Source organism: Macrobrachium nipponense, chromosome 27 (genome assembly GCF_015104395.2).
Source record: "Macrobrachium nipponense isolate FS-2020 chromosome 27, ASM1510439v2, whole genome shotgun sequence".
Lineage (NCBI taxonomy): Eukaryota > Metazoa > Arthropoda > Malacostraca > Decapoda > Palaemonidae > Macrobrachium > Macrobrachium nipponense.
The window spans coordinates 35,425,032-35,450,669 of NC_087216.1; the positions used below are offsets into that span (position 1 = coordinate 35,425,032).

General features: G+C 40.5%; 1 protein-coding gene across 1 annotated transcript in view; it reads right to left on the reverse strand.

Annotated features, from left to right (window-relative positions):
- The window catches only part of LOC135201013 (isoleucine--tRNA ligase, cytoplasmic-like), a 132,384-nt gene that overhangs the window by 102,670 nt on the left and 4,076 nt on the right, over window positions 1–25,638 (reverse strand). The window contains 3 exon segments of the mRNA XM_064229832.1: window positions 2,573–2,696; window positions 2,698–2,727; window positions 20,236–20,392. Coding sequence (XP_064085902.1) covers window positions 2,573–2,696; window positions 2,698–2,727; window positions 20,236–20,392 — 311 coding nt within the window.

Below are 25,638 nucleotides of genomic sequence, written 5' to 3' on the forward strand. Positions count from 1 at the left end.
TATTAGACTACCAATTACCCAGAAACTCTCTCTCTTATCAATTTTTTGGTCTTTACCTCTGTGCTATGATTAATATTTTTCCTCTGCTTCTTTCTTTCCATCTTTTTGCTGAATATGAATTTGTTACATTAGTGAAAGTATCAGAATCTTTCATTTTGTATTAGTATCTAAACAAAATTACGTATAGTCATAATTTGCAAGTGTCTGAAACCTGGCATTGGGTTGTCATCACCCATAACACCCACTTCCACTATGGATGTTGGCTCAATCACGCAATATAACTAAATATAACAGATATAACCTGCTGCTGTAAATGGTAGCTTTTTTTTTTTTTTTTTTTTTTAAAGAGGCAGCTTGCATATTATAGAGCACCACCGTAAACACTGTTGCTGAAATGTTATGTATCGATATTGCGGACAGACATGTATGTTAATAAGATACAACAACATATAGGAAATACTAATTCATGAATACAGACTTCTTAAGCACTTTTATTCTCATATATATTTCGCACATTTCCTTAACTGCACATTTTACACTCAAACCCAGTACTATCGTCAAAACAAAAACTATGCGATCACTTTCTTAACGATATTAGAATATGGAGAATTTCCTCTATACTCAAGAAAAATACCTGCTTTCCACTCCTTCCCTTCCAGTAAGCCCTTACAGTGCAACATCTGTTGGGTTCCATTAGTTACTTGTTCAACGGCTTCGGTGCTTCATATCAGCAGATTCGTGTTCACTCTGGATGGCTGCGGGAACGGACTTTTGTCCACGATAGTAAGTAAGACTGTGCCACATGATCCGTACCACAGGTATTACGCGATGTGCTGGATATAACCCATGCACAGAAATGAGTTTCAGGCCCTTGTCCACTATCCCATGGACCTCCTTTTGGGCATGAACACTGATATAAAAATACTGGCCACAGGAGTATGAGCATTGCGGTACCATACACACATCATCTAGGGCCTCTGGCTAACCATGAGCACCCAGGGTTTAGCAAGTTCACACACAAACAAACAGCGAGCACCATATAGTGGAGACCTGTCATACAAACTCCATCTGATAAGTGCACACAATCTGGGAAATGTCCACACATCTAGCATAGGGGTGGCACTGGCTCTCCCATAAGCTGCTGTTGAAACACAGGAGGTATAGCCTTGGCATTCCTGTTATAAAAGCATGGGTTAACCTGGGATACAAACCTTGCTCAGCAAGACCCATGTCAGCCTTACCTACAGAACATGTATCACAAGGAAGTGACTGAACACCAAAACCTCCCAAAGCCCAGTAAAGGCATTCACTCAAAAGCCTTCAGGGACTTCTTTAATAAGATCTTGGGCTTTTCTTCTTCCTAAATGAGGATGAGAAGAAATGGAAGAGCACAACAAGGAGGAGGAAGAAGGAAAGCACTACTTTTCCTTACCCTAGACCATGTCAGAAATTCTCTAAATCAGTTAACCATGATCAGTGTCAATAGGACATCTCCTACAGGAAGAAAAATACTTACTGGAAGATCAATAGAGCATTGAGCTACTGAGGGAGTAATAACAGCAAATGGTAGCAATCTCTCACCTTCCCTAACATAGGCACACCCCTCCAGTCCAGGAGAGCAGCGTACACATGGAAGCAGCAAAGAAATTAGTGGATAAACATTTCTTGCCTTCCTCTTCTGCAGATCCTATCCCTACAGAGGAGCAGTAACAGTGGGGGACCCATTTCATAGGAGGGCATGATGGGCCACATACACTCTCATGCCCTTCACACTTCCATTATTCACACTTTTTCTACAAGTCAAAGTATACAAAAGACTCAAAACAAAAATGAAAATTCAAGCTAAGCAGTCACCAGAAGCATAGCAAGACATCCTCAATTGACAGTGGCTGGAGAAAAAGTGCTTCTTGACTTGGCAAGTGAGGGTATTCCCCTATTTACCGTCCTTTAACCAGCAGTTAACTACCTTGTTACAGAGTTTCAAAAACCAATCCCAGCTTGTGCTAAGGCATATTTCAATATAAGTGATGGTTTATATGGTCATATGAACAAACATACTACTTTATTGTAAAATAAAACATTATTCTTACATACTCATGTATTGCAATTTAAGAGAAAGGATGAGGAATAGGAATCCAGGAAGACAGCAGTCAAGATAAAAAGAACTTTGATCCCTTGTTTAACTGTGGATAATGGAACCAGGACAGAGGAGAGAGCTTAAGCCTCATTAGTCTCTATCATGAGTTGGCACAACGTTCTTTTATGAGACATCCAAATAAGCCTGTGAAATAACCTTCCAAATCCATTACAAAATATAATTTAAAAAAAGAATCTTGTGAGTTATATGACAGGCCAAATGAGAAGGAAGCCTGAAAGAGTCAATCTGTTGGATGTATAGTTCCTAAATTGTAAGTTAGTATAATAAATCTATTCCTTCCGACAGTATTAAATAATCCTGCATGCCATCACAAGTACTCATACCAAACAAGATACATCCACAGGACACCTTGTAAAGATTAGAAGTGTTACAATCACTGCTAAATAGTGAACAAATGCACAAATTACAACTCACCAATCCACCTTCCCAATCTGACACAATGGTTTTCCCATTCATCGGCGTACCTCATAACAATACCTCTGCAAAGCTCATTATATTTCTTTATTCCCATTTTTGCCACATCTTCAGGTCCAGTGATTCATTCCATGGGTTTTATCAATTTCATATTCCTGAAAATAGAAAACAAAAACTTATGATGGTCTGATGACATGAAAGATTTCTAACAGATATCTTAGCAAGGATAAATACCTAAAACATACCATATCAACAAATTACTTACCTACAGGACATATGAAACTACTATGAGAGTCAGAGCCTTTGTCCCAGTGTTTTTATGGAATAACTTTTTTCTTTGCATTTGACAAAGATATTACTTAGCCATAGTATACTTTACATCCCTACCTAATTTTGGCAGCATTCTTTATCAATTATATTAGAAGAAAGTTATTATAAGAAAGTATATTAATAAGAGTAAAATAAAGCAGACGAAGCCAGTGCAGAGCCACTCTAATGTATGGGTTAAAAGTTAGACATGAAGTAAACATGAAATCATGACTCCTCCCACAAGCATAGATAACAAACAGCTGTCTCTGAATAAATTTCTGACTGAATATTCAATACCATTGTCCAACGGCTTCAAGAATGGCAGCTATGATAAGTCATTCCCGTCCCTGTAGTTGCCGGGAAGGAAAGCTTTTGTAATTCTACTTGCACAATTGTTTGGAAGTGAGGCCTGTGGCAAACGGTAGTAAGCTTGAACAGGTAAATGAATAATAGGTCCATTTTTTGGGTAAGGAGTACACCCGGACATCCAAGGCTACCAAGTTTTCGTCATTTGCTTACTTCCATAAGGTGCAGAAAGCAATAATTGTTGATTTCTTAGTAAAAATATAACTTGCAGAGACTAAAACTTGCTTTGCAAAGAAAAAAAAAAAAAAAGTCATGGGTTATGATACATCAACTGAATGACATTGCTGACCAAGTGCTTGGCTTGAAGTCTAAATTCTATACATAATCCAATCTAATCATATGCAATTTCTATTTTTCTATTTGTTAAAATGATCGTCATTGTCATGTTAGGAAAAATATCAAAGGAGTTAGGACGTAATGCCAAAGTTTTCTTCACTTTGTCACTTGATATTTCCCGTATATACTCGCTAAACACGCGATCTCGCATATCATGCGACCCCCAAATTTTCACCCTCAAAAAATTATTTTACCATGTATCTCACATTTCATGCAAGTTAAATTTACCAGACCAAAATTTAACAATAGGCTAACCTCTTTTCCTCCTCTGTATCTATTTCCATTTTTTTAGTTAGGGTAAGCAACCCCTTTTCCTCCACCTCTTAATCTATCCCATCTTCTAGTTAAAAGTTTAAAAAATGTATTGTCATGTACAATAAAGTTTTATACATACTTACCCGACAGATATATACTTAGCTATAGACTCCGTCGTCTCGACAGAATTTCAAATTTCGCGGCAGCACGCTACCAGGGTAGGTCAGGTGATCTATCCGCCCTGCCCTGGGTGGCAGGGACTAGGAACCATTCCCGTTTTCTAATCAGAATTCTTCTCTTCCACCTGTCTCCTGCGGGGAGGCTGGGTGGGCCCATTAATCGTATATATCTGTCAGGTAAGTATGTATAAAACTTTATTTGTAACATTGACAATATCATTTTTATACATTCAACTTCCCTGCCAGATATATACTTAGCTGATTAGCACCCATTGGTGGTGGGTAAGAGACAGCTAACTACTGAAATAGACAGGTAAACAACATATGTTGTAGGTATTAATAAACCTTGGTTCCTAACCTTATTAGGGCCTGAAGACTTCGCGGCTACTGCCTTGGAGTCTGCTTAGCCTCAAGAGCCTCAGCGAGATATTGATCTATGGCTAAGAGGTTCTTGTGGGGTCTGCCATTGGTGTCTTATCCACTTACTCGGCAGAGCCTAAAGGCCTTTGTCATTGGGTGCTATTCCACTAACATGACAATACACCTTGTTCAAGGAGCACAACACCGATCCCGATCACCTGATCCTAACATCCATGTTAGTTCTAAGATTGCAAGGAGTTATCCCCGAACTCCTTACAAACAACCAAAAACTCGAAACATAATTCACTTTCATTTACAAAATATACAAAAAAAAAAATTTTGTACTCCCCTACTAGCCATACATACCCTTAGATCCCCTACCAGCAATGACACTATTGCTCCCGTGCGACATCAGTGAGCTTGCTAATAGAAAACCAAGCACTATCTGACAAGAGGGTTTATGTACGATAAAACACAATATTTAAGGATCAGTCTTTGCTCCAAGACCCAGCACTGTATCTGCTGATACCAAATGGACCTAGAGAGAAGCACTTCTCATAGGTCCCACTCATCACATCCTTTCAGATAATGAGATGCAAACACTGAATTGCACCTCCAATATGTAGTCTCCCCAATGATATTTTTTTAGAGACATATTCTTTTCTTTTGGAACGCCAAGGACGTTGCTACTGCTCTCACCTCATGGGTCTTGACCTTTAGAAGACCGAAGGATTCCTCCGAGCAGTTCTTGTGAGCGTCCGTAATTACGCTTCTCACAAAGAAAGCCAAGGCGTTCTTGGACATGAGTCTTTTGGGGTTCTTCACCGCACACACCAAAAGACCTTGTTGACAAGTCTCCCATCTGTCTCTTCCTCTCTAAATAATATTTAAGAGCTCTCACTTGACAGAGACCTCTCTATCTCTCGCCTACGAGGTTAGATAGGCCTTTTACCTCAAAACTTCTGGGCCACGGTTTTGACGGGTTTTCGTTCTTTGCCAGAAACATTGTCTGGAAAGACAGATGGCAGCATCTCCTTTGAACCCCACTGTGGAATCTAGAGCGTGCAATTTCGCTCGTCCTCTTGGCTGTAGCAAGAGACACCAGGAATAAGCATTTCCTAGTGACGTCGCGGAAGGAAGCCAGATGTAAAGGCTCGAATTTATCCGATGAAAGGAATTTCAGTACCTACGTCTAGATTCCAACTAGGTGTTCTAGGAGTAGCTGCCTTTGAAGTTTCAAAGGATCTAATTAGATCGTGTAGATTCCTTTTGTTTGCTTGGCAATATATAACCCTCGATTCCTAACTACATGAAGACAGTCAGTGCTTCTGTATATCCCTTTATTGTTGAGACAGAAAGGTGTGATTCCTATCTCAGAAAGAGGAGGAAATCGGCAATATTCACTATAGGAGGTACTGGAGGAGGCAGCTTCTGACTCTTACACCACCTCCTAAAAGACTTCCCACCCCTTTGATTGGTATACTCTTCTCGTTGAAGCTCTGCGGGCTCTAGCGTAGAGCCCGCAGCCTTGCGAGAAAGCCCCTCGCTCTGACAAGTCCCCCTTTCGATAGGTCGAGAAAGGCAGTCAGAGCGAGACCTGGGAGGTTGTGATGAAACCTCTCGAAGTGGGGTTGTCTGAGTAGATCTGGTCTGTTTGGAAGAGATCTGGGGAAGTCCACTATCCACTCCAGTACCTCTGTGAACCATTCCTGGGCTGGCCAAAATGGGGCTATTAGCGTCAACTTCGTGTTCTTCGAAGCTACAACTTCCTGAGCACTTCCCCCAGGATCTTGAACGGGGGAAAGGCGTATGCGTCCACACCCGACCAATCAGGAGAAACGCGTCTATTGCGAAGGCTCTCGGATCTTCCACTAGAGAGCAAAAGATCTCTATTCTTTTGGAGAGGAATGTCGCAAACAGGTCTATGTGAGGTCTCCCCCACAGGGACCAAAGACTTCGACACACTTCTTCGTGTAGAGTCCATTCTGTGGGAATGGACCTGATTCCTCCTGCTCAGTCCTGTCTGCTCTCACATTCTTGATGCCTTGAACAAATCTTGTAGGAGAGTTATGCCTCTTTCTTCTGTCCAGGTTAACAGGTGTCTTGTTAACTGAAAGAGGGAGAAAGAGTGCGTGCCTCCTTGCTTGCGTATGTAAGCCAGAGCCGTGTGTTGTCCGAGTTTATCTGTATCACCCCGCCTCTGACTATCTCTTCGAAGAACTTTAAGGCTAGGGTGTATGGCCACTAGTTCCTTGCAATTGATGTGCCATGGACACCTGTTCCTTGTCCAGGTGCCTGACACCTCCCTTGCTCCTAACGTCGCTCCCCAATCCCCATGCCCGACTCCGAAGCGTCGGCATATAACACTTGGCTCTGGGTTCTGCAGGGCAAGCGATACGCCTTCGTTCTTTTTGAAGAGGAAGGATCCACCACTTCAAATGATCTTTTAACCTCTTGTGGAAGCGGGAAGATGTCCGAGAGTTGTCCCGTCTTCCAAAACAAAACCTCCACACCCCTTTCAGGAAAACTGAAGAGGGCGAAGGGTGAAGCCTCCCCAGAGAGAAGAACTTTTCTAGTGAGGACAGGGTCCCTAAAAGGCTCAGATAATCCCTCGCTGAACTGTTCTTTCTCTCTAAGAAGCTCGAGATTTTCGACAAACCTCGAGTGATTCTTTCTCGCGAAGGAAATACTCGAAAACCCCGAGAATCCATCTGAATCCCCAGATAGACCAAGCTCTGGCTGGGGATCAGCTGCGACTTCTCGAGGTTCACGAGTAATCCCAGCGATTCTATCATGTTCCTTGTTACTGATAAAGTCCTCCAAGCACTGAATCTCCGACTTGGCCCTGATCAGCCAGTCGTCCAAGTAGAGGGAGATGTTTATTCCTCTAGTGAAGCCATCTGCCACATTCGCCATCAGGTTGGTGAATACTTGCGGAGCTGTAGACAGACCGAAGCACAGAGCCCTGAATTGAAAAAATCTTGTCTCCATTACAAAACGAAGATATTTCTTTGACAATTACAAATGGTGAATGGGAACGTGGAAATATGCGTCTTGCAAGTCCAGAGAGACCATCCAATCTCCTGGACGAAGAGCCCGACATTTACTGAAGCGGCGTTTCCATTGCGAAACTTCTTTTTCTGAACAAAGCGATTCAGAGCACTTACGTCCAGAACTGGTCTCCACCCCCCCGATGCCTTTGGTACTAGAAAAAGGCGATTGTAAAATCCCGGGAGTGTGGATCCTGCACAAGTTCGATGGCCTCCTTTTCCCACATTTGTTCCACCATTTGAAGGAGTCTTTCTCATTACAGGGTCTCTGTACCTCGCTGACAGTTCCCGAGGCGTAGATGTTAGGGGAGGGCTGTTCTCGAAGGGGATTACATATCCCTTCTTTAGGACCGACATGACCAAGGTCGGCTCCCCTTTTTGCCCATACTTCCTGCAAAGTTCAGGAGTCTGGCGCCACTGGTGCTTGAAGGAGCAACAAGTCATTTGGTTTTCTTGAAAGGCCTAAAGGAAGACCTTCCTCTCTTGTCAGAGCTCTTCTTTCTGGCAGGGGGACGAGCCGCTGTACCTCCACGAAAGGGCTGCTGAGGAGGACGAGAGTCCTTCTTAATCGCCGACACTACAGGGCGTCCTTTCTTGGACGTTTGTGTTAGTAGATCTTGTCGTCTTCTCAGTTAGTGAGCGAGATATATCCTTCACTAACTGAGAAGGAAACAGATGATCCGATAGAGGGGCGAACAATAAAGCAGTCCTCTGGCTCGGAGAAACCCCTTTTGATAATAGGGATCATATACTGATCTCTTTTTCAGGAGACCAGCACCAAAAAGGGAAGTCACTTCTCCCGAACCGTCCTGTACTGCCTTGTCCATGCAAGACAGGACGCTATGGAGAATCTCTGGGTTTTTAAGAACAAACTCCGGATCTTTAGATTTGTTGGCCAGAAACTCCGAGTGACCAAAATCCAGAAAGTTGAACACCTCTAAAGTGACAAAAAGTCCCTTTAGAAAGTGGTTCAACTCCGAAGTGCTCCACGTCGCTCTGACCGATCCTAAGGAGTGACGTCTAGAGGCCTCCACTAAATTGGAACAAAGTCCGCATCTGCAGAGGCAGGCAGAGAAAGACCCATAGTCTCTCCTGTCCCATACCAAATACCTCTCTTTCCATGTAGTTTGGAAGGAGGAGCATGCAGAAATACCATCTTTCCTAATTCTTTCTTCTTGTCCATCCAAGAATCTAAAGAATGGAGTGCCTTCTTCATCGATATTGCAGGCTTCATTTTCAAAAGGCCGAAGATTTTGCCGTAGCCGAGCTCGAAAAGAGAGAACGAGGAGGAGGAGGCAGCCGCCGGACTAAGAGAATCTCCAAACTCTTGAAGCAATAATGAGGCTAAGACCTTATAACTCGAGAGTCCCTCATTAGCAGGAGGTTCGTCATCAGAACAACTCGTCTAAACCTCGATCAGACGAAGGAGAAAGTTCACGTTTGGAGGGAGAGTCCTTCCAAGACCTCCTACGCTCTGAAGGAGAGGAGCTCCTATTTGGAGAAGAGTCATAAATTCAGGAACGAGTCTCCGACTCCTGCCTCCTGGCTCTTGACTCTTGCCTCCTGACTCCTGCCTCCTGGCTCGGACTCATGCCTCCTGGCTCCGGACTCCTGCCTCCTGGCTCCGGACTCCTGCCTCCTGGCTCCGGACTCCTGCCTCCTGGCTCCGGACTCCTGCCTCCTGGCTCCCCGGACTCCTGCCTCCTGGCTCCGGACTCCTGCCCTCCTGGCTCCGGACTCCTGCCTCCTGGGCTCCGGACTCCTGCCTCCTGCTCCGGACTCCTGCCTCCTGGCTCCGGACTCCTGCCTCCTGGCTCCGGACTCCTGCCTCCTGGCTCCGGACTCCTGCCTCCTGGCTCCGGACTCCTGCCTCCTGGCTCCGGACTCCTGCCTCCTGGCTCCGGACTCCTGCCTCCTGGCTCCGGACTCCTGCCTCCTGGCTCCGACTCCTGCCTCCTGGCTCCGGACTCCTGCCTCCTGGCTCCGGACTCCTGCCTCCTGGCTCCGGACTCCTGCCTCCTGGCTCCGGACTCCTGGCTCCGGACTCCTGGCTCCTGCCTCCTGCCTCTTGGCTCCTGGCTCCTGCCTCCTGACTCCTGCCTCTTGCCTCCTGGCTCTTGCCTCCTGGCTCCTGCCTCCTGCCTGGATGACTCCACACTCCTGGCTCTTGGCTCCTGCCTCCTGGTTGACTCCTCACTCCTGGCTCTTGGCTCCTGCCTCCTGGGTGACTCCTCACTCCTGGCCGGTGCCAGACGTCTGAAAGGTTCATCCAGGTTCGTACAGGAAACCTCACCTCGGAGTAGGAGTATCGATCCTGGCGGCAGATACCTCCATACGTCTGGAGGATCTTTGATCGGAAGGGAAGAGTCTTTCCTTCTAGGAGGCTCCTTTGACAGAACTCCTACAAAAGACGAAATCTGCTCTTGCATCGCCATCATGAATCTCTTCGTAACCACCTCTTTATCCTCTTCGGAGGAGGGGAAGGAGGAGGAGAGGAGTCCATAGCCTCCACCTCCTGCCTCCTTCTCACTCTGTTGCAAGAATGGCTCTTCTTGCCTTCTTCACTCCCGAGGGAGACTCCTCAGGGGAAGTTTTCTGGGCTCGAATCAATAGTCGGAGCCTTCCAACATCCTCTTGAGTGGCCGAGATCGATCTGCCATCCTCCAATCACGTCTCGGAGATGAAGATCCCGACGACGAAAAACACTCACGCAGGACGCTTTTACAATAGCGATCCTTGGCAGTCTGGGGTGTCCACCAGAAACCGCCGAAGGGACACCTGATCGGTGGGGATTCTCCACAACCTCCTTTCGGTTTTCGACATTCCTTCTCCTCTGGGGCATGTGAGCTTGGAAGAGGTCTAGACCTAGAGCGTTGCTGAGCCGACCAGATGCCCCCTCCACTACACTTGGGGACACTCATATCACTGTCCACTGAATAATCACTAGCCTTACCTTGTATGGCAGCCATTTTGTTTTTTCCATCAACTTGAAGGCTGCTTTTAGATCCGCAAGTTCTTTCGCTGAAATCTACAGGTTCTGCATAGGAGAAGGGGCTGCAATGGAAGGAGAAGTAGCAATACTTACCCTTGGGGAAGATCCCAAGCTAGGAATTAGTTCAGATCTCGAACTACTTAAACTTCTATAAGAAGCCTTCCTCACTCTTTCTCTCTCTAACTTTTTTAAATAATTAGTTAGATTCTTCCATTCTTTCTCACTCAAATTCTCACATTCCTACAAGTATTAGTAAAAGAACATTCATACTCCCTGCAACCCTTGCATACCGTGTGAGGGTCTACCGAAGCTTTCGGCAACCTCACCTTACAGCCTACATTCACACAACGTCTCACAACCATTCCAGAGTCAGACATTTTTAAAGAAAAATTCAAATCAAGTCCACAAAACAGTCCACAAAATAAAAGCGTAGCCAATCCACAATCCAGATACGTCACCAAAAGTCGGGTCAAAAGGTCCCAAGAAGATCAATTGCCGGTGAAAAAAGAAAAACCAATCGAGAGGAACCAACAACAATGTTGATGGCCGGCCCGGGCGACAGAAGAATTCTGATTAGAAAACGGGAATGGTTCCTAGTCCTGCCACCCAGGGCAGGGCGGTAGATCACCTGACCTACCGGTAGCGTGTGCCGCGAAATTTGAAATTCTGTCGGAGACGACGGAGTCTATAGCTAAGTATATATCTGGCAGAAGGGGTTGAATGTATAAAAGTAAAAGATAATGCAAAAGTATCGTAGAATAATAGACTTGTTTGGAAAATGCATACAGCTAGGAACAGCTGATTTGCTATGAACAACCAATCCGATAACAACAAAACCTTTTTGCTTGCATTTCAACCATCGTACGATAGTAAAAAATTACCATAGTTATGTCATAAATGATGTTAATGGAGAATAAGTAACTGATTATTTTTACAAATTACAGGTAGTAGTTCAACTTACTACTGAAGCTCGCATGCGATTGAGTGTGATCGCTAAGGAATATGGCCGAATCGTCGCGATAGGCACCATCCTTAAGCAGAAGGAAGCCATCAAAGCAGATACACCTTCCCAAGGGCGTGACTATTTAGTCTAGCAAGAGGAGCCACATGCACAACGAGATGGAAAGGCTGCTTCTCGTCTGGATAAAAGACAAAGAAATCGCTGGCGATATGATAATGGAGACGGCAATCTGCCACAAGGCCAGCACTATTTTCGGCGATTTGATTGCCCAGGCCGAGGACGATGGAGGAGAAGGGACATCGACGCCAACCCCAGATTGAATTCAAGGCTTATGGGTGGTTCGAAAAATTCCGTAAACAGACTGCAATCCATTGGTGGTGTGGCATGGGGAAGGCGGCCAGCTTGGACACGAAACGGCCGAAGCCTTTATCAAGACGTTCTACGAGATGACTCTCAACAAAGGCTACAGTCTCAGCAAGTCTTCAACAGTGATGAGACTGGCCCTTTTGGAAAAAAATGCCTCGTCGGACGTACATCACGCAGGAAGAGAAGAAGCTACCCAGGCATAAGCCTATGAAAGACAAGGCTTATGCTCACACTTTGTTCGAACACCAGTGGGGATTGCAAGGTGAAGCCCCTACTTGTGTATCATTCGGAGACTCCTTGAGCCTTCAAGGCCCAACAAAGTGCTAAGGAGAAGCTTCCAGTGATGTGGAGGGCTAATGCGAAAGCCTGGGTAACGAGAATTTTGTTCACGGAGTGGGTAAATCTGTGTTTTTGGCTCGACAGTGAAGAAATTCTTGGAAGAGAAGCGCCTCCCTCTGAAATGTCTGCTGTTGTTGGACAATGCCCCTGCTCACCCTCCCTGCCTCGAGGAAGATATCCTCTCAGAGTATTCTTTTATCAAGGTTCTTTATCTTCTGCCTAACACCACCCCTCTCCTCCAGCCCAAGGGCCAGCAAGTGATATCGAACTTCAAGAAGCTGTACTATAAACTATCTTTTCAAGAGAAGTTTTCGACATCACCGATACCACAAACCTCACCTTGCGTGACATGCATCCGACTCATCGACAAGCTTGGCAGGAGGTTTCGAGGCGAACCTTGAATTCTTCGTGGAGGAAAATCTGACCTGATGCCGTATCGGCCCGATACTTCGGGGGATTCGACATGGAGCGAAGCTGGTGGGCAGATTCAGGAACAAAAGTTGACGATCCTGAAATTGTTTCGCAACTAGTTCTTGATGAGATCGTTGCACTCAGCAAGTCCATGGGGCTGGTCATCAATGAAGACAACATCAATGACCTTCTCCAGGAGCACCAAGAGGAGCTTACGACGGATGACCTGAAGGAGTTGGAGGCCATGCAGCATAACGTCGTTCAAGAAAGTTCTCTAGCAGCGGCAAGGAGGAGGACAACGACTATGACAACAGCAGAAATTAAGGATGCTCTAGCTGCTTTTCATAAGGTGTAATCATTTGTAGAAAAAAAACATCCCGAAAAGGCTTACACAGGTCGTATGCTTGCGCAGTTCGATGACGTTTGCCCGAGTCGTTTCAGGAACATTGTGAAAAGTAGGAAGAAGCAATCTTCCTTGGATAGTTATTTTTAAAGAGGCCTTTAGTAGGAGTAAGCAAAAAGGAAGATCCAATTGATACTATGAAAAACAAAAGTTGAAAGTGGTGAAGAAATTGAAATTTTGTAATATTTAATTTTAAGTTTTTTTGTAAACTTTAAAGTTAAGTGTTACGGTTTTGTTAATTAGTTTTGTAAAGTTTAAACTATGTTTCCTGACATTTTTAATGTGTTTCATAAAGTTAAGTGTACGTACTACATAACAAATTTTCTGCAATTTGTCCTTCTCTGTCGCCACTTTTGGAGATAGGTAAGGTTCCACATTTTACTACATACATACATATGTACGTACAGTATTTCTTGTATACCATGTACACTAATACTGTACTACACTTTATTTACAGGTACATATTAGTAGTATGTACATATTAAGTTAGGTATTGAATGGTCCAAATTGTTGCATTTCATTGTTTATTGGTCAATTTAGCTTTATAATAATATTTACTGGGTTGTTTTTGTAAGGCTTGGAATGAATTAGGCAATTTACATATAAAATGCGGTTCAAGATACGAAAAGCTCAGGTTATGAAGGCTGCCACGGTACGGGTTTATTTTCTATGTCGAGGTACCACTGTACTAAGAAAAATTTTTTTTTTTTCTGGTTCGATTGTTCATGGCTGTACACATTTACACAATAAGTATAACGTTAAAACAATACTTTCATAATTTTCTTTTGCTGTTTTTGAACTTATTTAACTAGAAAATGGAATAAAGTCAGGCTATTGTAATTTGGTCTCTCGTAAAATCGGATTATCATAAGACAAATTATTGTAACTTGAACACTACCTGTACATTGTATGAACCTTATTACCGGTATATCTTTACATACTCTATTATATACAATCATATTTATTATTTAGAAATGTATTTTCCTTATTTATCAACATGAAACAAAAGATGGGGTGGCATTTTGAGGGTTGGAATGGATTAAGGGCATTTGAGTCAATCAAGGGGAAAACTGATTTGATGTGGGAGCAACTTAAGCTACGAGCTCGGCCACGGAACAAATTAAACTCATAGGTCAAGGTACCACTGTACTTAGTTATTTTAATATAAACTTTATTTCTTTGGGTGGGCAGTTATTACTTTATAAACAAATAACAAACAATTCTTCTTATTCCTTCCTTTACAATGATATTTTCTGTACTCATAATCCATATTTCTTTGTCACTTGTTCTATTCAATAACCAATGAATTTGCACCCTTTATTTCTAAAATTAATGCACAAAATGGAAAAAAGCAAGTATGAATGGAGAGACAGTAAAAGAAATTAAATGGGTTGTAGCTAGGGGCCAAAGGGACACTGCAAAGAACCTTAACCCTCTTACGCCAGAGCGGTAAATAAAAAATTGTCTCCCGTATGCCGGAGGGGTTTCGGAGTGAGCGCTGGAGCGGAAAAAATATTTTTTTCAAAAAATCACAGCACGCTTAGTTTTCAAGATTAAAAGTTCATTTTTGGCTCCTTTTTTTGTCATTGCCTGAAGTTTAGTATGCAACCATCAGAAATGAAAAAAAAAAATTATCATTATCATATATAAATAATGCGATATATGATAGCGCAAAAATGAAATTTCATATATAATTGTATTCAAACCGCGCTGTGCGCAAAACGGTTAAAGGTAACAAGTTACTTTTTTTTCGTTGTAATGTACACTAAATTGCAATCATTTTGGTATATAACACATTGTAAAACAATAAAGCAACAGAGAAAAGATTTATCACAAAATAATGCATGAATTCGTAACGCGCGGACGTAAACAAATATTTTTTTTTCAAAAATTCACCATAAAATCTAAATATTGTCCTAGAGACTTCCAATTTCTTTCAAAATGAAGACAAAATGATTGAATATTACTATACTGTAAGAGGATTAGCTTACAATTGCAGTTTTTTGACCATATCTGACGAGTTAAAGTTGACCGAATGTCAAATATATATATTTTTTTATATGCAATTATTTCGGAAATAAGAAAAGCTACAACCTTCAAATATTTTTTCGTTTTATTCTACATGAAATTGCGCACATTTCATATATAAAACTCTATGAAATGCCTAATATAAAATGGAGCAAATATTCCGAGAATGGGACGTACGCATTTCAGAGATTTGTGGCGGAGATCCGAGCGCGGAGGGAAGGAAAGATTTTTTTTAAATTCACCATAAATCTAAATATTTGCTAGAGACTTCGAATTTGTTTCAAGATGAAGATAAATGACTGAATATTACTAGACTGTAAGAGCTTTAGCCTTACAATTGCGTTTTTCGACCATTTTCGGTAGAGTTCAAAGTTGACCGAACGTGGTTTTTTTTCTATTTATCGTGATTTATATGCAAATATTTAAAAATCAGAAAAAAGCTACAACCTTCAATTATTTTTGGTTGTATTCTACATGAAATTGCGCACATTTTCATATATAAAACTTTATGTAACGGCTAATTTAAAATGGTGCAAACATTACCACAATCGCACGTGATTTTTTTCGAAGAGTTACGCGCGGACGTAAAGAAAATGTTATTTTTTTCATAAATTCACCATAAATCGAAATATTGTGCTAGAGACTTCCAATTTGTTGCAAAATGAAGGTAAATGCTTGAATATTACTAGAATATAAGCGTTTTAGCTTACAATTGCGTTTTTCGACCATTTCGGTAGAGTCAAAGTGACTGAAGTTGAAATTCTGGCAATTATCGTTATTTATATGAAAAGTTGTATTGTGCATGAAATTGCGCACATTTCATATATAAAACTTTATATAACGGCTAATTTTTAAAATGGGTGCAACGATTACCACAATCGCATGTATGATTTTTTTCGGAAGAGTACTGCGCGGACGTAAGGAAAGTTTTTTCATAAATTCACCATAAATCGAATATTGTGCTAGAGACTTCCAATTAGTTGCAAAATTAAGGTAAATGATGGAATATTACTAAAATATAAGAGTTTTAGCTTACAATTGCGTTTTTCAACCATTTATTTCGGTAGTCAAAGTTGACCGAAGGTTGAAATTTTGGCAATTATCGTTATTTATATGAAAATATCTCAAAACTGATAAAGCTACAACCATGGTTTGTTTTTAGTTGTATTGTGCATGGAAATTGCGCACATTTCCATATATAAAAACTTATATAACGGAATTTTAATAAAAAATGGTGCAAACATTCCACAATCGCATGTATGATTTTTTTCGGAAGAGTTACTGGGCGGACGTAAGGAAAGCGGACATGAAGGAAAAAGTTGTTTTTTCATAAATTCACCATAAATCGAAATATTGTGCTAGAGACTTCCAATTAGTTGCAAAAATTAAGGTAAATGATGGAATATTACTAAAATATAAGAGTTTTAGCTTACAATTGCGTTTTTTTGACTATTTCGGTAGTCAAGTTGACCGAAGGTTGAAATTTTGGCAATTATCGTATTTATATGAAATATCTCAAACTGATAAAAGCTACAATCATGAGTATTTTTATTGTTGTATTCTACATAAAAATGCGCACATTTTCATATATAATACTTCATGTAACGGCTAATTTACAATGGTACAAAAATTATGCCAAAGTGACAAAATAATTTCCGAGATGTGTCAGATACTTTTTAGAGCGGCGAGAAAGAATTCGCGCTTGCGCGCCTGCGTAACGATTGTAAACAAAACAACACTTGATCCGTGAAACTCCCAGCATCCCCCAAGCGCGTGATTCAAAAGTTTTAGGCTGGTAGGCCTATAAGTATTTTCCGCAAATTTTAAAAAAAACTTTTGTAAGTCGACGTAAAATATGTCCAGTCGGCACACAGGAGACAAAAAATGTCAACGTAAAATACGTCCAGTCGGCGTAAGAGGGTTAAGTAATAACTACAGTGCAACAACAGTACTACTCCCCACAGGAATGTTTTAGCTTGGGAACAAGGAAGAACCTAGCCGTTTGACGGCCTTGGTAAGAGCCACAGAAGGAATAACCTTGAAGAGACCCAATTTTCAATTTTTAAGTAATAGAGGATGTGGCTGTTATTTTCATCCACCATTGTTCTCATACTGGAAGTGACTAAAAAAAAAAACACTTTATCATACTGGTTTTGGCAAGCCGATTATAAAAGCTTATGGCAGCTTCCCTGAAACACAGGGATGTATTCAAAGGTCATGAAATTATAATGTCCACTCACTTATCTCTGATGAAATATGGAACGAAACTGTAGTCAACCCCGCCTATTAGCGACCTAACTGTATAGTCAACCCCGCCTATTAGCGATCTCGAGATTCGTGAATATTTTTTGGAACAAAATGTCTAACCCTTATTCCCCCGGAAATTCGCCTGTTTTGCAGTTTTTTTCCGACAAATATTAACTAATTATAGTGTATTTTTTTTTATTTTCATGACAAAAATGATTTACTAATTTTCAAATATTAATGTTGATTAATACTGTATAAGTAGTTTAGGATTAAATGGAATACTCACATAAGAGATGTATATTTTTTGTATTGATAAATATTTACTAATTTTCAAATATTAATATTAATACAAACAGCAATATTATCAATTCATTAAAGAAAATACTATAGTGAATTAGTAAAATTTTAGTATATACAAAAATTATGTAAGAATAAAGGAAATTCATTCTACCCGGCATCTTTCTTTTTAGATCCAGGTACTAAGCTGAGGTCCAGAGTTATCAAACATGTCAAGTAATGTGACAGGAGGGGGAGCGAGTTGCATGTTGCCGACTAATGTTCATGTAAATTCTCTCCCTATCTCTCTTACCGAGATGGAGAGAATTTTTATGGTACATGTATGTATATGATGTTTATTATTATTTTCAAAAAATAATACAATAATAATATTACTATAATTACAAAATTCATGTGTGATAGTATTTTGAAGAAATACAACTATCTTTCCATTTCACTATTTTATATAAGTATAATTGTCTCTCATCCCACAAGATCTGTATGTTGTAGTGGAAACTCTCTCCCACTGCTTTGTCTGGAAGTGTTAGAAGTGTATGTATGTATCTTCAAGGGTACTACTACATTTATGATAAAATAATAATTTACAGTACTAATTTTCAAATAATATTAAGTTTATTGAGATTAAACAATAATAAAATTTCTCTCTTATGTATTTTTGTTTTGTAGTATGATAAATGATTTACCTAATAAATAATTTTCAAATAATTAATAAGATTAATAAAAGAAATAAGAGATTCCCAGTCTTCGAGAAAGGAGGGTGGGGAATACATAACAGTTTGATATACGTATTGGCAGAGGAAAGGAGTCGTAAGGAGTTATTTTTTTTTTTCTCTCTCTCTCTCCCCTCTCTCTCTTCACTTATTATTCTCTCTCTCTCTCCCTCTCTCTCTTCATTATTATTCTCTCTCTCTCTCTTCATTATTATTCTCTCTCTCTCTCTCTCTTCATTATTATTCTCTCTCTCTCTCTTCATTATTATTCTCTCTCTCTCTCTTCATTATTATTCTCTCTCTCTCTCTCTCTCTCTCTCTCTCTCTCTCTCTCTCGTCTCTCTCTCTCTCTCTCTTCATTATTATTCTCTCTGTCTCAGAAAATTTCACTCTTGATGGTCAGATATATGATGCTGCCGATTCACTCTCTCTCTCTCTGTTATTGGCTGTACATATACATTTTCAATATTAAAATGTTTTAAGATGACTTTTAAATTATATCATAATAATATATAGTGAAACCCCGTATTTCTAAGTTTATTTCCTCTGGACATATACCACCATTATTCGAAGAAAATTTGCTTACACGCAGTATTTTTCTAAAAGAAATATCCACAAATTCCTATTTTTTATCAATTTCATCATAAAATACACTTTTTGTGATAATACTATTAAAATAAAACCATGTATAAACATTTCTAGTAGGTTCTTCTTTAGTTTAAAACTAACAAAATAGCCAGCTTTAAGTTTTTTATAGGAGTTTCAACTATTCACAGGTTCTAGCTATTTGAGGGGGTCTGGTACCCACCCCCCCTAAATACAGGGGGAACACTGTAACCTCAATGATTAATACAGTAATAGGATAGAAATTTAAGGTATATTTGAAGTAGGATGTTTTATTTGTTTGTTTGTTTGTTTGCATGATGTTTTTACATTGCATGGAACCAGTGGTTATTCAGCAACGGCTTTATATGACTTCCAAACCACATCGAGAGTGCATTTCTATCACCAGAAATAGTAAACATCTCACACCTCAATGGCATGCCCGAGAATCAAGCTCGCAGCCAACAAGGTGGCACGCCAACACCATACCAACCACGCCACTGAGGCGCTCAGAAGTAGGATGTTATTTAAGGTATACATTCAGTCTTTAAACTTTCAAGATAGGCAGTTATAAGCATTTTTAGAGGGGGTTCTAAGCATTCGCGGGTTTTAACTATCCGCAGTGGTCTGATAGGCATACCCCGCACATATGGGGGTCCACTGTATTAACAATTATCCTTCACGAAGGACACCAAATACCTTTGTCTACTTTTATCAGAGACCTATCACCAAATTCAACATTTTCTCTTGTGGTTAAAAATCAAGTTACAATTCCTATTCCTCCTAGTTTACTTGGTTGTTGCACCAGCCGTACTCAGTTCAACCCAAGCACTTAGAAAAATGTACCAATCTGCTTTATGACCCTTGTTAGTCCTCTATGGCAAGAAAACTTCTGATAGTCTTCCCACCTAAACAACTATACTGAAGTCATCAATAATTTATGGAATTTTAAAGCAAGGCAGATATATTTGAGGAACAAATTTTGTCCAAACCATCACATCATGAAATAAGTGACTTATCCCTAATTTCTTGTAATAAACTCAGGTGGACTTCCTGTCTAAAACAAGCTGGAAATTTATTCTTATTGTATACACTGGTTTTATACTTCCACAAAACTCATGTATTTTTTACAGGGGAAAAGGAAACTGAAGCATGATTGAAGCATGGTAAAGAAATGAAACAACAGTATAATGCAGGAATAGACTGAAAAGGTAACTACCAACTGCCTTTTGATGAATCCATAATTTCAGTGATGTCCCTGATTGGTTTAGATTTTATGACAGCCCTATGAACTGGACAATGGGGCTTGTGCATCCTTATACCAGCACAGGTCCCAGTACGAAAGCAGCCTCTAAGTGGTAAAGTATTGAAAGGACAAAGAGGCCCGGGCGTAGCCCACCCAACCAAGACATGTAACTTCCATATCAATGCCCTGAAAAATTCCTACTTACCACTGGAAGGCCATGAGTGTCCCAACCGAACCGACGTTCTACATGATGTCCTGTCTGATGAGCCCATCGGGTCACAACATCCTTAATTGTTCCTGCTAATATGTGCCCATAATGGGGAAGGCCTGTGGCAAAGGGAGGACCATCATAGAATGTAAACCTGAGAAAGAAAAAAAGAAATCTTACTCATCAGCACAGATGACTTTTACTTTTAAAAGATGTGCTAAAATCATATGAAACCCCTACAGAACATGAACCTTGTAATAGTATCCTCAATTCATTGGTACTTATGAAATTTGTGCTTACTATAAGTAAAGGAAGCTTACTAAAAATACTTTCATTAGCTTGTCTAGGAGATACAATATACGTACACACGTAAACTAAAGGAAAAATTTTCTCCTCCCAGAGATTAGTATGTTGATAAGGAACTGACAAAGAAAGGCAATGAAAATCTTCCTTACAAATACCATAATTTCCTAAATTCTGATGCTGAAAACAACAGATGACATATAAAATTAAGCTATTATATTGTATCACTTTACAAAATATATCGTTCAGATTGTTTTTCTTTATATTTTACATACAATTAGCTTGATACTGTTTTTTATAACACGAAAAATAGAATCAATTATCACAAGTAAAAAATAAAACTGCATCAAAAAACATTGTTTTATGCAGGTTTTAAAGTTTTTTTGTCTGAATCATTATGAAATACTTATGTTTAGATATTCTTTTCTTTCTTTGTATGGTGTTTTTATGTTGCATGGAACCAGTGGTTATTCAGCAACAGGACCCATGGCTTGACTTCCAAAGCCCATCTAGAGTGAACTTCTATCACCAGAAATACACATCTCTGACTCCTCAATGGAATGCCTGATATGTTTAGATATGAACAGTCCTCAACGATGTTAACATAGTATCATCTGTATAAAAAGCTGTTATTTTATGCAAATATCATGTGAGCGGAGTTTGGCTTATCTAAAGTTACCAGATTATCATCTGTTTAGATTTTCCTGTTAAAAGAAAAAAATTTTTTAAGTTAGCAAATAAGACATAATTAGCAAAAACATTACATAATTTACAGTTTCTTTTCTTAAACTAAATACAGTTTGCTTCACTGAAGGGTGGGGAAATACACTGCCATATGAGTTTCAGTTGGCATGCTTGCAATGTCGAATGTTCAGTAGAGCACTTGGATGAACAAGAACTTCTAAATCTTACATATGCCAATTTTCTTTTTAATTCCATCAAAAACGTCAAATTGAAATACAAAACTTGACAAACAAGAAGGAGAATTCAGATATACCAGAGAAGGCAATTGGAAATTTTGTTTATTTATTCTTATAAATGAATGGTTTAATAAGTCACATAGGCCTAGAATGATCGTAACTGGTGACGACGTGTCAAAGGAGTTATGGTGCTCTTGGGAGTTACACTAAATATCAGGATGTGAATAGCATTCATGAACTTAAAACTGGCAAGAAACCATACTCTTACTGGTAATTATATGAGATAAACATAATTCACTGTTGTTTTTCTTTAATTTTGTTCAAAAGAATATATTGACATATCTTTTAGATGTTGTTGTCCTTTAATTATATTCTAAAGCATTTATTGAACATTTAAATAGTTTCGCATTTTTCTACTAAAAATTTTTGTTTCTGTTAAGTTTCAACATCTTGCTTATTAAATATTATTGGTTATAAACATTGAATACCACTCAAATACTTATAAACAAATTCATACTGCATATTATAGGCATCTCTGCCTTCCACAGACCAGGCAAGGATCACTGAGCCAAGGATAACTTTTACATTTTTTTATATTTTTATTATGATTAAATATAAAAAGGTTTATTTTCAATGCTGTTATGCAAAACAGCATATAGGCCTACAATTTTGAGTGATAAAATAAAACCCTCTTCTGCCCTAAAACAAAATGGTTGGGCTGAGTTACAAGAAAAAATTAATACCACAATTCTTCAAGAAGAAACATACAAAGGAATGATAATGATTCTAATTTCCTTTAAACAATGTTATTTAGCTCCCTTGCCATAATATACATTAGCAAGTGACTCTGTTCTTTGTTTTAGACTAAGCCAGCCATGTGCAGGAAAAGGATATTGCTCTAGTGCAACCTGTAACCAAATAACAGAAACTTAGTCTGTCACCGTAATGCATCATGTGCCTGCTCGACCAGGCGAATAGTTGACAGATACCGCTTGCTGAATACTACTTCCATATGCCTATTGTCTGAATCATTGACGCAACTGATGTAATAATTTGTAAAATGTCGGTACAATTCTATTGGAAAAATGTTATTGTCATGATACAATAAAGTTTTATACATACTTACCTGGCAGATATATACTTAGCTATAGACTCCGTCGTCCCCGACAGAAATTCGAATTTCACGGCACACGCTACAGGTAGGTCAGGTGATCTACCGCCCTGCCGCTGGGTGGCAGGAATAGGAACCATTCCCGTTTTCTAATTCAGATTTTCTCTTCCACCTGTCTCCTGAGGGGAGGCTGGGTGGGCCATTTAATCGTATATATCTGCCAGGTAAGTATGTATAAAAAAAAAAAAAAAAAAAAAAACTTTATTGTATCATGACAATAACATTTTTATACATTCAACTTCCCTGTCAGATATATACTTAGCTGATTGGCACCTTTGGAGGAGGGTAAGAGACAGCTATTTACTGAATAGACAGGTAAACCACATAGATTGTAGGTAATAAAAATAAAAAAATTTCGATTCCTACCTGTGTTAGCGAAAGACTTCATGGCTACTGCCTAGGAGCCTGCATCGCTTCAAGAGCCTCAGCGAGGTAGTGACCTCCTGCTAAGAGTTCTTGATGGTCTGTCAATGGGGTCTTATCCACTTACTCGACAGAACCTTAGGATCTTTGTCAATGGGGTCCTATCCACTTACATGACAAAACACCTTGCCTAATGGCATTATCAAAGAGCACGACACTGATCCCGATCACCTGATCCTATCACCGGGGTTAGTACTATGATTGAAAGGAGTCATCCCCCAACATCCTTTCAAACAACCCAAAAAACTCAACACCAATTTTGTTACAAAAATAATCATTAAAGAACAAAAACAAAAATTATTTAAGGATCAGTATCCCCTCCCTGTCCCAGCATAGTATCCGCTGATACATACGGACCAAGAGAAAAACATTTCTCGTATGTTACTTTTACATCCTTTAAGTAATGGGATGCAAATACTGAGTTACATCTCCAATATGTCGCAGCTAAAATGTCCCTCATAGACATATTCTTACTAAAAGATAGGGAAGTTGCAACTGCACGAACTTTGTGAGCTTTAACCCTAAGCAGCTTTAAGGAGTTCTCTTGACAATTCATGTGAGCTTCTGTTATCACATTCCTGACAAAGAACGCCAGTGCGTTCTTTGACATAGGTCTCTTGGGGTTTCTTACTGCACACCAGAGACTGGCGACATCCCTGAAGTTGTGTCTTCTTTTTTAATAAAACTTCAGCGCCCTGACTGGGCAAAGAGACCTTTCCAACTCTCTACCTAAGAGGAAAGAGTCCCTTGACTTCGAAACTTCTAGGCCAAGGTTTAGAAGGGTTCTCATTTTTAGCCAGGAATAGATGTTGAAAAAGAAACAAACACTGCAGTCTTCTTTAAATCCCACCCGAGAATCTAAAGCATGCAATTCACTGACCACCCTCTTGGCAGTTGCAAGGGCCAAAAGGAATATGCACTTTCTCGTAAGATCTCTAAACGAGCTTTTATCTGGAGGTTTGAACCTGTCTGAAGTCAAGAACTTGAGGACCACATCCAGGTTCCAACTCGGAGGGAGAGAAAGATCTCAATTAGGTGGTCTCGAAGACCTAATGAGATCATGAAGATCTTTATTCTCTTGTATATTCAGGCCTCTGTTCCTGAACACAGCTGAAAGCATGCTCCTATATCCTTTTATAGTGGATACAGCCAACTTAGATTCTTCTCTTAAGAAAAGAAGAAAGTCGGCGATTTCGGTCACAGAGGTATTGGATGAGGACAGCTTCTTTGACCTACACCATCTACGGAAGAACTTCCCACTTCAATTGTAGACCCGCAGGGTAGAGGACCTGCGGCTCTAGCGATTGCGCTTGCAACTTTCCTAGAAAACCCTCTCGTTCTGACCAGTCTTTCGATAGTCGAAAGGCAGTCAGGGAGAGACCATGGATGCTTTTGTGAAACCTCTCGAAGTGGGGCTGTCTGAGCAGATCTGTCCTTTCGGGAAGAGATCTGGGGAAGTCCACAGTCAATTCCAGTACCTCGTGAACCAGCTTCGGGAAGGCCAGAAGGAGCAATGAGAGTCAATTTTGTTCCCTTTGATGCAACAAACTTTCTTAGCACTTCCCCCAGCAACTTGAATGGGGGAAAGGCGTAAGCGTCTATGCCTGACCAATCCATGAGGAGAGCATCGATCGCTATGGCTCTGGGATCTTCTTCCAGTGAGCAGAAGTTGTCCATCCTCCTGGAGAGGAACGTGGCAAACAGGTCTATCTGCGGTTTCCCCCAGAGGGACCAAAGATCTTGGCAGACTTCTGAGTGGAGTCCACTCTGTGGAAGATATTTGGTTCTTCCTGCTCAACCTGTCTGCTCTTACATTTCTTACTCCTTGAACAACTCTTGTTCGGAGTATTATGACCCCCGTTCCTCCGTCCAGATCAATAGATCTCTTGCAATCTCGTATAGTGAGAAAGAGTGAGTGCCCCCCTGTTTTCAGATGTAAGCCAGAGCTGTGGTATTGTCCGAGTTGACTTGGACTACCACTCCTCTGACTTCCGATTCGAAGTACTTCAGGGCTAGATGGATAGCCAGGAGTTCCTTCGCATTGATGTGCAATGTTACCTGTTCCTTTGTCCAGGTACCTGACACTTCCCTTGAACCAAATGTTGCTCCCCATCCTGTTTCCGAGGCGTCGGAAAACAACACTAGGAGAGGGTTCCGAATCAAAAGGGACACTCCTTCGTTTCTTCTCAAGGGGGTTAACCACCACTTCAGGTGGGACTTTATATCCCAATCCCAAGAATAGGAAACAAATCTGACAATTCTCCCGTCTTCTGATTCCACATTCTTCTCAGGTAGAACTGCAGAGGTCTGAGGTTCAATCTCGCTAGGGAAACTAACTGTTCCAACGAGGAAAGGGTACCCAAGAGGCTGAGCCATTCCCTCGCTGAGCTTCGTTCTTCCTTAAGAAGTTCAAGACTTTTTCCAAGCCTCGAGCAATTCTCTCTTGCGATGGAAAAGCTCGAAAACCCCGAGAATCCATCTGAATCCCCAGATAGACCATGTTCTGTCTGGGGATCATTTGTGATTTCTCGAGGTTTACGAGTAGTCCGAGTGATTGTATCAGTTCTAATGTCGTCTCCAGGT